The sequence below is a fragment of the Durotheca rogersii genome (genome assembly GCF_024521655.1).
Source record: "Durotheca rogersii strain YMJ 92031201 chromosome Unknown GGS23scaffold_18, whole genome shotgun sequence".
Taxonomy (NCBI): Eukaryota; Fungi; Ascomycota; class Sordariomycetes; order Xylariales; family Xylariaceae; genus Durotheca; species Durotheca rogersii.
Window position 1 is genome coordinate 431908 of NW_026251249.1, and position 12594 is coordinate 444501.

Below are 12594 nucleotides of genomic sequence, written 5' to 3' on the forward strand. Positions count from 1 at the left end.
ACAATAATAGAGATACATGGAGAATCGCTCGACGTAGGTAGTAATGGGCTGTGAATCCGAGACGGGAAACCCCACGCCTGTCATACCACGAGTCGCGTGTCATATAGACACGTTGCGGCGAGATGCAGACGTGTGGCTTGCGATATATTTTGAGCTGCTATTATGTAGATATCACTGAGCTTTACGAACCTCCTAGTATCCATCCAAATTTATTTTTTTACGTTTTAACTTCATTTCGTCGTGTACTATCAACAGATGGGAGACACTTCTTACCAGAGAGCAAAGCAGCTCATTTCGCAAAGTCGGGGCGGAGTCACGAACATGCCCCCCAAGCGCGGGAATCTCTGTGACGGGTTATTTAGCACTCCCCATGCTCCCTGAAGAATCAAGGACAACCGTCTTCGCGTATACAAAGCATCAACCTCATCTCCGTCCCCCCCCTCACACCCTCACACCTCAGCCACGCCGCCTAGGTGAAGACGATGCCGCCGTCGACGATCTGCGTCTGGCCGGTGATGAAGTCGCTGGCGGGGCTGGCGAGGAAGCTGACGAGGCCGACGACGTCGTCGGGGGCGCCGGCGCGGCGGAGAGCGGTCCCGCGGACCTCGCCGGCCATAGCGTCGCCGGGGGTGCTGCCGAGGCGGCGCGAGATCCCGGCGTCGATCTGCTCCCACATCGGGGTGCTGATGATGCCGGGCGCGTACGAGTTGGCCGTGATGTGGTGCGGGCCGAGCTCGGCCGCGTACGCCTGCGTCAGGCCGCGCACCGCCCACTTGCTGACGCAGTAGTGCGGCAGCAGCGCGAACGGGCGGAACCCGGCGATCGACGACGCCGCCAGCAGCTTGCCCGGCCGCGCCGGCCCGCGGTCGCCCTGCCGGATCATCTGCGCCCCCGCCTCCGCGAAGCAGTTGTGCACCCCGTACACGTTCACCGCGAACACCCGCGCGAAGTCCGCCTCCGTCAGCTCCAGCAGCGGCTTCACCTGCAGGATCCCCGCGTTGGCGATCCTGCCCCGTCGCCGCGTTCGGTCAGCCGGGCCTTGGCGTACGGAAGGGATGGGAGGAGGGCGCTAGCAGGGGACGCGAAGGGGGCAGGCAGGCATACGACGCGAGAACGGGACCGCGCGCTAGAAGCAGAGGGAGGCGGAGGAAAGCTGGCACAGAGGACTCACATCGTGCTCAGCGGGCCCAGGTTCTGGACGCTCGACTGCACCAGCTCCCGCACCTGGTCGCGGCTCGACACGTCCGCGATGCCGACGTGCGCTTGGCGGCCGAGGCTGCGGATCTCCGCCGCCACCTCCTCGCACGCCGCCGCCTGCGCCGGGATGTCGTTGACGCACACGTCGTACCCGTCCCTGGCGAGCCGCACGGCGACCGCCCGGCCGATCCCGCGCGACGCTCCCGTCACGATGACGCTGCGCTTCTGCCCGGTCGGCTTCTCTTCGCCCGCCTGCGCGGCGGCGGACGAGTAGCTGCTATTATGCTGGAGCGGGGTACCCGCACCGAGGTGCTGGGCTGGTTTGCTACCAAACTCCACCCGAGGTCGCCCCGCGCGATGATGGAGAAGGCACCCGGGTCTGCGGGAGAGGCTAGCTGCGCTCTGGATGAGGAGCTTCATTGTCGATGGCTGCTTCGGAGCAGAATATTTCGAAATATGGAGGGGTAATGGTCGTCGTGTCGATCGGATGGGAAACGGGCAATCTAATACGAGTTACGAAGGTTCCTTGGCACCGCTGTGGAAACATGCAGCCTGCGCCTCCTACTCGGCGACAGAGAGCTCTTATATAGCATCCTACGTGACACCTCAACTCTACCATGGTTTACCCTGGTTTCCTGAGCCACTCCGCTCGGTCCTCGTGTATACGTCGTTGCAATGGGCCTACTACTGGTGTTTATAGTTATGCCAAAGAGTCCCTCTCAGTATGATTATACTACTAACTACTAGGTGATATGATATTTGGTTAGCTGTATTGGCTATAGTAACCTGGTGAAGGTAGGATAGACCTTATAGTCCGAGAGCAGCTTTTATCTTGACTTGTCCAGTGGGGAGGAAACGGGACAGGAATGTCAAATACCAACCCGCCGTAGGACCGGGTTATCCCATCGTGAGTAACCCAACGCAGTGACGAACGGTCCGACCCCGTGAAGCTCGGACGAGCTAATATCAGGCTCTGTCCCAATCCCCAGCTTTTGGGAAGAATACTGCCGGTGGTCTGGTGATCCGAACGCCCTTCCTAATAAGACTAGTCCTGATCCTTAGCAACAAAAAGGAGCGTTCCCAACGCGGTGACCAGGGGCACTTACTCCAATTAGATACTCATATACCTACTCCTATCTGCCGGTCTCGAGCAAACTGCGGATGCCCACTCATCCCTACCCTCTCGACTCTCCCTCGATGCTTCCCCACGTCGTGATCGCCAACAAATACGTGTAGAGATCGTCCTACCGTCGGATCCGTTGGGGCCAATTGCGATCTCAGTCTATGATCGAACTGCATAGCGGGTTACAGTGGAGGCGTGTTGTTCATCACATTGCTGCGTGCATAAGTCGTACGTACACACATGGGCGCCTCGTCTGTTGAGTCCGGGGTTCTTCTCCCATCTGGGGGAGTGATTCGTCTACCATTATATCTACTACCTGGGCATGCCGGGAAATCTGCTAAATTGGAAAACCTTGACGCCGAAAGCCTAGTGATCATGTACAGTTATCACGACTTATGCACTGTATCCTGAGCTTCTACCGTGTCTCGTATGTCCACCCCTATGATACGAGACCGCACACTCCCCGTCGACCTTCGTCCGAGAGACGCATGCTTCCGATCACTTGGCCCGACCTACCGACCGGTGTTAGAGAAGGCGCTCTTCACGTCCGCACGCGGCCACTCGAATAGCACGTCTCCGCTATACACCGTGGTTGTCACCGTCGAGACCCGGACTTCAACTTCTCCGTAGAACTTCTCGCATTCTTGGAGAACGCGGGTGACGAGGCCGCGGCTTAAACTCGGGTCGTCGGCGTCGCCAAAGTGCTTTTCCACTCGTTTTCGCAGTGCTTCAACTCCTTTGCGCACCTCGCGCCCGTCGTAGCCGCTGAGGATCTTGTTGAAGGTGGCCTTGGCGTTGCTTGGCTGTGCGGCTACCGTCGTGGGGCTCTTCCCTGACACAAGCTGCGTCTCGATATTCTCAAGGTATTCGAGTAGCTTGCCCAATGGCCGGCGCATAACCGCATTGAGGTAAAGGCTCATGTGCTCCGTCATTTCGGACGCCGCGGCCTCCTTCCAATCCTCGAGGATTTCTAGACCGTGAGTGTCTAACTCCTCGTAGAAATGGTTCATGTTCTCGATTAGTAGGATGTGGTAATTCAGCGCTTCCTTGTCTTCCGGGTCGGCGCCGCTATTAGTGAGCGTGGCGGGGTTTTCGCGCGCGATGACCTTTAGCGAGTCGAACATGGTCTTGATGATACGGTCATATTCTCGATCCACCGTCCTTCTCACCGAGGAATTCATGTCGGCCGTCGAAAGCATGTTCTCTACCGCAGTGGAGAAGTGTGGGAAGACTCGCATGAAGGAGATGACACCTTTGCGTTTCTTAATCTTAACTTTTGTTTCCTCGATTGCACGTATTTGCCCTTCGACGAACTTAGAGAATCGGGATTCGAGATTGCTATGGAGTTTCTGCAAGACGTTGTTCAGAAAGTCTTGATTCGATTGTGTCATCTCCAACTGCTTGCGCTCGAGCACAGAAAGTACGCCAATCCCTTGCCTATCGATGTGTCAGCTAGAGAGCCATTGTCGCTCGGAACGAACAACCCGTCCGGTATTACTCACAAGGGATCCTGCGATAAAACCCAGTCGATTGTGGCCTGTAGATCCTGCTCCAAAAATGAGAATATGGCCTCCATAGCTCGGGTGACTCTCCGGGCCAACTCCCGATCGGGTTCCATGAGCCTGTGTCGTCTCAGGTCGCCGCCCCGTCGATCTCGCGGTTTCGTCGCGGCCACGAGGTCGGGAAAGTCGGCAGTCTCTAGGGTTGTAGCGTGGAAGAAATCGACGATGAAATTCTGCTCAATCTCCACGAGGGGTACGAGATCATCCATCATGCCCGCGAACACCTCATAGGGGAGATTGCGATGGTCCGAGACCTTGTCCAAGTTAGTCCTACTACCGTCACCGAGAGGACTCCGTAAACTTCTAGCTAGCGTCTGGCTTCGCTTCACGGTGAGTTTCTTGGCGGTTGCCATTGTCCCCTCCTGCTGCTTCTCCAATTCAGTGCTGAAGAGCAGCTCTGCTTCGTCGCCGCTAGGCTTCCTAGCGTTCCGTTTCCACGAATCGATAATGTCCTTGGATCTAAATTTATAGAGAGGCAAGTTCTTCTCCTGGTACGCCTGCATACAACGGTTCCAGCCCTCGACGTCGACCTCCCTGGCGTAGAGAATGAGAGGGCTGTAACACCAAAGCAAATTGCGACCGACGTCGTGATGCGCCGCGTCGACCCTCTTCGATAGTGCCCCTTCTACGGCAGCTTTGATTTCTTGGCACGCTTTGTCAAATTGTCCAGACATGAAGGTACCGAATCTCTGTAGGAATGCCGCGCTCTCGGAGCGGTACATCTCCTTTTTCTCTTGCACGATGCGCATCTTGCCGTAGTCGGTATTTAGACTCGAGGGTTGGCTGCTTGAGTTTACATCTTCGCTCTTTCGGAGTTCAGACCCGGACACCGACGAATCAATCTTCAACATCGCCTTGTACAGGGTAACAAGCGCCGCCTCGACGTCTTCGAGGCTCGAGACGGATTCGAGAGGGGCGGCCGACAAGGCTTGTAGGTCGTCGGAGGTGATGGCGCAGGTGTCAAGCAGCGATTCCAACTCTTTCCTAAGAAGCTTTTGATTTGAGGCCTGCACTTGCAAACCCTGCCCTTGCGCTTCGATGTACGCGATATCGTCTGATAAAGTCTAGACGACAGTCAGTGACGTACGAGGAAAACAGAAGGCTTTGGATATGTAACTCACAGATAGTTCTACGCTATATAGGGTGAGTAAGTTGTCGAGTTCATCGCATTCGGCGATGGCAACATCGAGGCCCTTTTTAATTGCCTCGACTCGGTCGTCTTCTTCTTGAAACCGTACAATCCAGCCTCCGGCCTGGGCCTTGTTGAGCTCTCGATCGAGGTCAAGCTTCATCTCTTCGAAGTTACAACTCCGCATCTGCTCCCCAGGCACCCATCCAAAATGATCTAGCCACCTGGTGAATTCGGTTGTTTTGTTGGCTAAGACAGTGGTATCGACACCTAACGTGGTCAAATACTTTACGTCGTTACCCGTCGTAATCAAGCGTCGAGTGGTATCATCTAGTCGGGTGATATCTTGGCTCTTCCTCTGGTTTTCTTTGGCGGAAGCTTTTAGGCTACTAGGACGGCTAGAGCTAGGTAGCGTGACCTTGACCTCGGGAACACTAGCCCCTTTATCTGCGGACTTCCTCTCAAGGTCAGCATCTTTCGGAATCTCTGGAATAGGTTCTGGCCGACGAGGCGCTGTAAAGACACTTGTTATGCCATCAGCACCGTTAGAACTACTCTTATTCTGCGCCGCCTCTCTTAACCGCTCTCCGGCCCCGCCAGGCCGAGGTTTAAAGGCAGCTGCGGCGGACGCGGCTTTCCATAATGATCCGGCTAGGTCACGGTGGGACTTCTTCGATTTAATCATGGGCCCTAAGCCGGGCCGACTTTCTTCTTCCCCTGCCGGTGACTCGGCGACAGGGCTTTCGGCGGGAGGCGTGGCAGGGGTGACGGGAGCAGCGAGGGCGGTAGTGGGGGTAGGCGTGGTCGGAGAGGGTTGAGGGACAGGAGCGGACGGGACGGCCAGGATGGCCGGAACGGGCAGTGTAGGGGGTGCATCGTTGTACTCGCGTATCGGGCTCCGAGATATATCCGCAGCTGGCTCCAGTTTCGCTGCTAATCTCGTTACCGGGGAGCCGAGATCCGGACGCTTCACAAAAGAATTCTTCCGAGGTGACATCCGCTCGGTGCTTCGCGGCGGCGGTTCTCTCCGGGCAGCTTGGCTCATCAGCGGCGCAGGCACGAGATCATTGTCCATAGGTTCCTTGAGCCTAGTCGGATCCATCGGGGGTCGCTTTCTATCAGGTAGTTCCACTTGTGAAGGCGGTTCCAAAGGATCGCCAAACCGACCAAGCGCGCCAGGTCCTGCCACGCCTCCCCTCGACCGTGGGGGTAGACTCGCCCCATCATCGCTGCTTTTGGTTGTGGCGACCGAACCGGCTACCGAGTCTTGACTCCGGTTGTTCCCGGCCAGTCTGCGCAACGCGGCAGCTTGATTGCCTGCGCGGATAGAGTCCGAGCCAGGGCCCGGTGACGAGGTTCCGTTTGGAGGTGCTAAGTTACGCGCGGGCGAGGTAGGAGATTGGCTAGGGCGATGGGCAAGGATCCCGCCGGCGGCCGCCGCAAGGTTAGGATTGCTGTGCGCAGGTGTAGGTTTAGAGTAGGATGGAACAGGATCAGGCCGATAAGGTTTTGGGTCTATTCTCGGGGGTGTCGCAGTAGATCGAGGAGGGGGCGCCGGGCTAGATCGCAAGGAGGAAGTGGAATCGGAGGGACCGGGTTGGCTAGAGGGCGGCGGTCGTCGTGAGCCCAGCACTTGTTCTAGCTCTCGAGGGTCGAAACCCCTCAGCTCCGGGACGTTCCCGCCCGTATATTTTCCGTAGATCTTGATGAGACTCGCGATGAAGAACTTCTTCTCCTTGTCACCCTGGGCCTGCCAGTAGTACGGCTTCCCGAGATTGACGACGAACCCAGTCTCGCCGGCCCATTCCCGCTTCTGCAGATCGACGGTGGCGGCAGTGAAAGACTCGATGACGGTCATATCGTTCAGATCCCAGGTCTTGCCGATGGAGAAGGTCCCGTTCGCATTTTCCTTGGATTTGTGCATGCGCACTCGACCTGACTTTCGGACAGCCACGATGATGACGCGAGGTTTCTCGGATTGGAGCCGCGCATCGGGGGGTGGAGGGGAGGACGGGTGCGAAGCATATTCGGTTATTCTAATATGGGTGATATACGTCTCGAGTACTATACGGAGAGGGGACCACGATCCGTGTCAATTCCCAGCAGGACAGAAAAATACGAACGAGGAGGCAGAGAGAGAAGGGTGGGGATGCCCTCTTACTTGACCCGTCAACATCCTTCTTGTTGAAGCAGCTCTCGACGATGCGTCTCTTCTCCTCCTCGAACCTCTCCGCCCTGCTCGTCTCCCGGCTGAAGCCGTTTCCTCCATTCTGGCGTGGGTGATCCATTGCAAACAGGGCCGATATCCTATGGTGAACTCATGAATGTTGCTGGTCGAGCGCGATCTGCGGAGGTTCAGGGGACATCTTTTTCCGGGCTAGAGAGTGCGGCGGGCGACGACGCGAGAGATCCTGACGAGTAAGATCGGTTCCGTATCGAGATGGGGTTCAGGGACCAGCCGAGTGAGAGTGAGGACGAAGACAGCTAGACGCGTGCGAGGAGTAGGGATTGGATATGGAACGCTTAGGTAGTGTAGGTATTACGCAGACAGATTCAATTCGTGTCTCAAGGAGATTTGAGGCCAAAGCATTGCAGGTACCGATGTACTCTTCCTCGAGGACGCCAATCCCCTTGTATTCGCTGTGGAGGCGCCACACCTACACGTGATAGGCACATCCTTACGCCAGGCCCAGCCACGCGTCTCGAGTCAAGGCTGGCCGCCACACTTAGGTACGTCAGAAAAACTCACATGCAGTCAGGTACACAAACCCCACGAGATCGATGATCGATGATGCTGCCACGAGTGGTCTCTAAACCATGCTCACCTTTTCTTTCCCCGAGTCTAGCCAGATCACGTAGGCTCCGCGGCCCTCCCTACCTGCCTACCTATTGACCTTTTACCCCTCTTCTTGCATCTGGCTTCTATTTCTCCCTCTATTTCTTTTCTAATTTCCTCTCACGTCCTCCAGTAGGAGATACCGTGCCCGAAGAATTCAACCAAAGAAAAAGCAGAAACTCTTCTCCCGTGGCGCTTCCCTAGGAAATGCAGTGAGGTGAGGAGAAGATGGTGACGATTGAGGTCTCCCAAATATCATGCCATACATATTGCATAATACCTCGATTTTTAAGTTGCCGTAAGCTCGCGTATTAATTCTCAAGCGGGAGGCCGTAGTTCGGCGTGTGCGTCGGCGAAGACTACCTCCCCCCCCGTGATCAGCGCCATCGCTCCATGATGGCTCTCACCCTTCCCAGAGGAAGCGCCTCGATCCGGCGCCCTCCGTTCCCGACCATAGTTTCCGCCATGCAGAGAGCATTGTATATGGACTCCTCCGTGGCGTCGGCAGCCGCCTCGAAGAGGCCATTGATCGAGGAATCGTCGACGATGTCTACTGCGACGGGCGTGGGCTTGTAAGGGTCGACGGCCCGTCGTTCCATCGATATCGATTGGACGGGGATCGCGTTGCCGGTCGAGAAAGCGAGGAAGATGTCTCCTGAAGGATTATGCCCATAACCACCAACCCTGGATAAGCCTACCGTCGCTCGCTTAGCGAGCCGCTGGAGCTGAATAGGATGCAGAGGTGCGTCTGTCGCGATGATGACAATGATGCTCCCGTCTTTCCTGTCCCTTTCCCTTTCGAGTTCTTCTCGAGCCATCTTTATGGCCGGGTTGCTCTTGGCAGCCTCCTCAGCTTCTTCAGCCAGGATCCTGCCCACCGGTACCCCGGCAATGCGAAAATGGTGTGGCCGGCCGTAGTTGGCCTGGACCAGCACGCCAACCGTGTATGTCTTAGGGTCACCTTTGACGTCGAGGCCCTCGACGACTCGGCTGCTGCTGCCAGTTCCGCCCTTGAAATAATGACAAATCACTGCCGCGACACTTTTAGGACGTCCCGACGGCTAGAAGGGACCGCAGGAGATAGCTTACTTCCAGTCCCTCCTCCGACATTGCCCTCTCTTACGGGGTTACTCGACACGTTTTCTAAACCCCTGACAATGTGTTGGGGCGTGACCGCAAATTGAGTCAGATCGTTTAGGTATCCATCGAAGGTTTCCGCCACTACGGGCAGCAAGAACCAGTCCACGCTTCCCTTGGTGGTTCCTAAATGCTTCAGGGCGTATTCGTAGATCCCTTGGTATGCCGCGCCGACGGCGAACGAGTTGGTGATGACGATAGGCGAGTGCAGGAGGCCCGTCTCCTCGATCCAGTGGCTGCCGGTCATCTCGCCGGAACCGTTGAATCTGAATATGCCCGAGTAGCAAGCCTTGTAAAACCAGTCTCTGCAGGGCAGGATACTGGTCACACCCGTGTTCACGGCGCCATTGTTGGCAAAGATCTCTTGCGAGTGGACCAGGACGCCCGGGACGTCTGTCAGGGAGTTCAGAGGACCGGGTTTCCAGGAGCCTAGATACAAGGTGGGCAACAAGTCCCGGAGTCCCATCCGAGCCGATTCCTCGGTGCCAATCGTGTTCGAGGCCGACGACATGATCCTTCAAAAAACCAATTCAAATACCAAGAGGACTCAAATGTATCGAAATCGCCCCTTTATTCACACGGATATACACCGCAGGGCTATAAATCTATATACCTATCTATATGCTTACGTTTATCCCGGTCTCTATGGACTTTTCCCCCAATATCGAAGGATTTGCGCATGCCAGCGTTGCCATCTCCGATCTCCGCTGACTCACGCCGACGCTCGTGCAGCTACGCACATTTCCATTGGGGATCTGTTGGAGAGGGGCGGCTCAATCCAGAAGGTCGACGGTGTCGCGACACGGAATCGTCGGTGGTGGTGATTGTTGTATAGGGAGCACGTAGGTTCTGTTAGTATATGGCCGGCACATCGTCGCGAGGGGAGGCAGAGCCGGCTCTTGGGTAGGACTAGACCACGGCGAGACCGAGGTAAATTGAAATTAGAGAGGTAGGTAAATGGCGAGTCCGAAAGCTGAACAAGTCGAATACCTCTGCACTCGCTAGGGAGAGAATCGATGAGCCGAGCGGCCGTCTCAAGTAATAAGCGTCTCGTCTAGATACATGGTTGTGTCTATGTGGGAGAGGGTTTGCGGAGATGGTCTACTACCGGTTGTTGGACCGGCGAAAAGGGGGGGGTTCGAGAGTCTCTTCCCCTCTCTCTCCCCTCCCCCACATCGACCCAGTGCCGTTAGGTACCTACTGTACCCCACACTATGCCCACACTACGCCCACACTATGCTACCTAGCCCCCGTAAGCAGCGTCCCCTTTGTGTATTTACCGAGCATCGCGGGGCGTCTCGATACACCTCTCCCTCGACGCGGACACGCAACCTCCCTCGGCGCTTCATCAATCGCCTCCCCCCCCCTCCTCTCCTCTCTCTTTAACCGCTAGAGCCCGTCCAATGCCAAACCTAGAAAGATCTCCCATCTGCAGTCAAGAGTCGCATATCACGTACTCGCCGTCGAGCAGGTCATCTCGATAAGGACAGGCCACGCGCCCTTACACGGTTACACCCCGATACCAACCAATCCAATCCCGCCACCGAGGTGTCTGCCCGTCCAGATGGCTGCAGCGATACGAGTTATGCCGAGCGTGAGTCCTTCGCTGTTGTAGCTTTTTTTTTTTTCTCTTGTCACTCTCCCAATTCTACGGACACATGTCGTAGAGCCCTTTCGATTCGCGAGGCTGCATTCTAACTGCGGGACGGGGAACGATAGGCGGCTTCCAGGGCGGTTAGCCTGTTACGAACGGTTCAGTATGCTCACCCGCCGTCTTGTCCGTGTCACTCCAATCCGGGGCATCATCATCACGCAAGATCTCAGGTTGACCGGTATGCCCAGCATACTCACCAGCTGATCGGGAGGCGCGGCTATGCCTCCCCCGTCGACCCTTCTCAGCAGAAGGAGTACGCGTTTGAGATGGCTGCCTCCTCTATCCGCTTCGGCCCCGGCGTCACTCAGGAAGTCGGCATGGATTTCAAGAACATGGGTGCCAAGCGTGTCTGTGTCGTTACTGACTCGACGGTGCGGCGACTCACTGCCGTTAAGCAGGCAGAGGAGGCCCTCTCGAGGGAAGGCATTAAATACGAGATATTTGACAAGGTCCAGGTTGAACCCAAGGATAGCTCGTAAGTGAATGCGGGATGATCCCTCCAGGCCTTGGCTGAATCGGCTGCAGCATCAAGGAGGCCATCGCCTTCGCGAAGCCGTATCGGCCGGACGCGTTCCTCGCCGTGGGCGGGGGCTCGGTCATCGACACGGCCAAGTTGATGAATCTCTACACCGAGTACCCCGACGCCGACTTCTTGGATTTCGTGAATGCGCCGCTGGGCAATGGGCGACCGATAGACAAGGCGCTCAAGCCGCTCATCGCCATCCCCACCACGGCCGGTACCGGAAGTGAGACGACGGGGACGGCCATATTCGATCTCGTGTCGAAGAGAGCGAAGACGGGGATCGCGCACCGCAATCTGAAGCCGACGCTCGGCATCTGCGACCCGCTCAATACGATAACGATGCCCTCCGCGGTGAAGGCGAGCTCCGGGCTGGACGTCCTCTGCCACTCTCTCGAGTCATGGACCGCCCTCCCATTCTACGAGAGGGTGCCGCGTCCGTCGAATCCCATCCTGCGGCCCGCTTACCAGGGCGCAAACCCGATTAGCGATGTCTTCTCCCTTAACGCGCTCCGCAGCACCGTCAAGTACCTCCCCCGGACGGTCAAGAACCCCGACGATCACGAGGCCCAGACCGAGATGCTCTTGGCTTCGACCCTGGCCGGCGTCGGTTTCGGGAACGCCGGCGTCCACCTCTGCCACGGTACGTAGAGTCCTCGCTCCCAATCGGTGTGTGGCGGTTGATCGGTCAGTCGATTCGAGAGATCCTGCTAACGGAAGGCGTTGCGTCGTGGCAGGCATGTCGTATCCCATCTCGGGCCAGAACCCCGGGTACAGGCACGCAGGTTACGAAGTCGAGAAGCCGCTCATCCCCCACGGCGTCTCCGTGGCGGTGTCGGCGCCGGCGGTGTTCCGGTTCACCGGACCGTCGAACCCCGAACGCCACCTCGCGGCGGCGGAGGCCTTTGGCGTCGACGTGACAAACGTAAAGCGCGAGGACGCCGGCGAGGTGCTCGCCGATGCCCTGGCTAAGTTCCTCGCTGACCTCGGCGACCAGCCCAAGGGACTGAAGGAGCTGGGCTTCGACTCGAGTCACATTGAAGCCCTAGTCGAGGGCACGATACCTCAAGCTCGTGTTTTGATGCTGGCACCCGGCCTCGCGAAAGAGCTGGAGCGGGAGAGGGATCAGCTGAGACGGCTCTTCGAGGACTCTATGGGTCACTGATGCGATGTGGGTAGCCGGTGGAGTTCACGAATTCGTATATAGGTCTGAGGCGAGCTTTTTTGGGAGGTAGAACATGCGGTGTTGGATATAAATCGTGTCGGAATACGCCGGTGGATCTGAACAATGCGAGAGATAGACCGAATGTGCCTCGCTCGTCCACGGTAGCTCGTTTCGACACGTCAACAGGATTTGAGGATATCGAACTTCAAGGCTGAGGTAACAGGAATCGTCGGTGTGCATCGTGAATGTGCTGGGGTGCGAGAACGTGACC

The 12594-nt window shown here is 57.0% G+C and overlaps 4 protein-coding genes across 4 annotated transcripts; 1 reads left to right on the forward strand and 3 right to left on the reverse strand.

Annotated features, from left to right (window-relative positions):
• Nucleotides 1–18: 18 nt before the first annotated feature.
• Nucleotides 19–1914, reverse strand: GGS23DRAFT_576634 (uncharacterized protein). The gene is made up of 2 exons (XM_051516865.1): nucleotides 1172–1914; nucleotides 19–1007 (listed from the first exon to the last, which is right to left on the reverse strand). Exons 1-2 carry the CDS (start codon nucleotides 1615–1617, stop codon nucleotides 470–472), a joined length of 984 nt encoding a protein of 327 aa, XP_051370113.1. The 5' UTR covers nucleotides 1618–1914; the 3' UTR covers nucleotides 19–469.
• Nucleotides 1915–2664: 750 nt separating this feature from the next.
• GGS23DRAFT_149411 (exocyst complex component Sec3-domain-containing protein) lies at nucleotides 2665–7599 on the reverse strand. Its single transcript, XM_051511352.1, has 4 exons — nucleotides 7173–7599; nucleotides 5004–7075; nucleotides 3823–4946; nucleotides 2665–3757 (listed from the first exon to the last, which is right to left on the reverse strand). Exons 1-4 carry the CDS (start codon nucleotides 7297–7299, stop codon nucleotides 2833–2835), a joined length of 4248 nt encoding a protein of 1415 aa, XP_051370114.1. The 5' UTR covers nucleotides 7300–7599; the 3' UTR covers nucleotides 2665–2832.
• Nucleotides 7600–7910: 311 nt separating this feature from the next.
• Nucleotides 7911–9973, reverse strand: GGS23DRAFT_576637 (DmpA/ArgJ-like protein). Its single transcript, XM_051516866.1, has 2 exons — nucleotides 8937–9973; nucleotides 7911–8877 (listed from the first exon to the last, which is right to left on the reverse strand). The coding sequence occupies exons 1-2, from the start codon at nucleotides 9493–9495 to the stop codon at nucleotides 8225–8227; spliced, it is 1212 nt and encodes a 403-aa protein (XP_051370115.1). The 5' UTR covers nucleotides 9496–9973; the 3' UTR covers nucleotides 7911–8224.
• A 486-nt stretch (nucleotides 9974–10459) lies between these two features.
• On the forward strand, nucleotides 10460–12335 carry GGS23DRAFT_149674 (Dehydroquinate synthase-like protein). The gene is made up of 4 exons (XM_051511353.1): nucleotides 10460–10578; nucleotides 10704–11113; nucleotides 11164–11801; nucleotides 11896–12335. The coding sequence occupies exons 1-4, from the start codon at nucleotides 10549–10551 to the stop codon at nucleotides 12321–12323; spliced, it is 1506 nt and encodes a 501-aa protein (XP_051370116.1). The 5' UTR covers nucleotides 10460–10548; the 3' UTR covers nucleotides 12324–12335.
• Nucleotides 12336–12594: the final 259 nt, after the last annotated feature.

Coding starts and splice junctions, on each gene's coding strand:
- GGS23DRAFT_576634 (XM_051516865.1), bottom strand. CDS start 1,617: ATGAAGCTCCTCATCCAGAGCGCAGCTAGCCTCTCCCGCAGACCCGGG. Junction 1,008..1,171: donor CTGGGCCCGCTGAGCACGAT/GTGAGTCCTCTG, acceptor GCGACGGGGCAG/GATCGCCAACGCGGGGATCC.
- GGS23DRAFT_149411 (XM_051511352.1), bottom strand. CDS start 7,299: ATGGATCACCCACGCCAGAATGGAGGAAACGGCTTCAGCCGGGAGACG. Junction 7,076..7,172: donor GAAGGATGTTGACGGGTCAA/GTAAGAGGGCAT, acceptor CTCTCCGTATAG/TACTCGAGACGTATATCACC. Junction 4,947..5,003: donor TATATAGCGTAGAACTATCT/GTGAGTTACATA, acceptor ACTGTCGTCTAG/ACTTTATCAGACGATATCGC.
- GGS23DRAFT_576637 (XM_051516866.1), bottom strand. CDS start 9,495: ATGTCGTCGGCCTCGAACACGATTGGCACCGAGGAATCGGCTCGGATG. Junction 8,878..8,936: donor TGTCGGAGGAGGGACTGGAA/GTAAGCTATCTC, acceptor GTGTCGCGGCAG/TGATTTGTCATTATTTCAAG.
- GGS23DRAFT_149674 (XM_051511353.1), top strand. CDS start 10,549: ATGGCTGCAGCGATACGAGTTATGCCGAGC. Junction 11,114..11,163: donor GTTGAACCCAAGGATAGCTC/GTAAGTGAATGC, acceptor AATCGGCTGCAG/CATCAAGGAGGCCATCGCCT. Junction 11,802..11,895: donor CGGCGTCCACCTCTGCCACG/GTACGTAGAGTC, acceptor GCGTCGTGGCAG/GCATGTCGTATCCCATCTCG.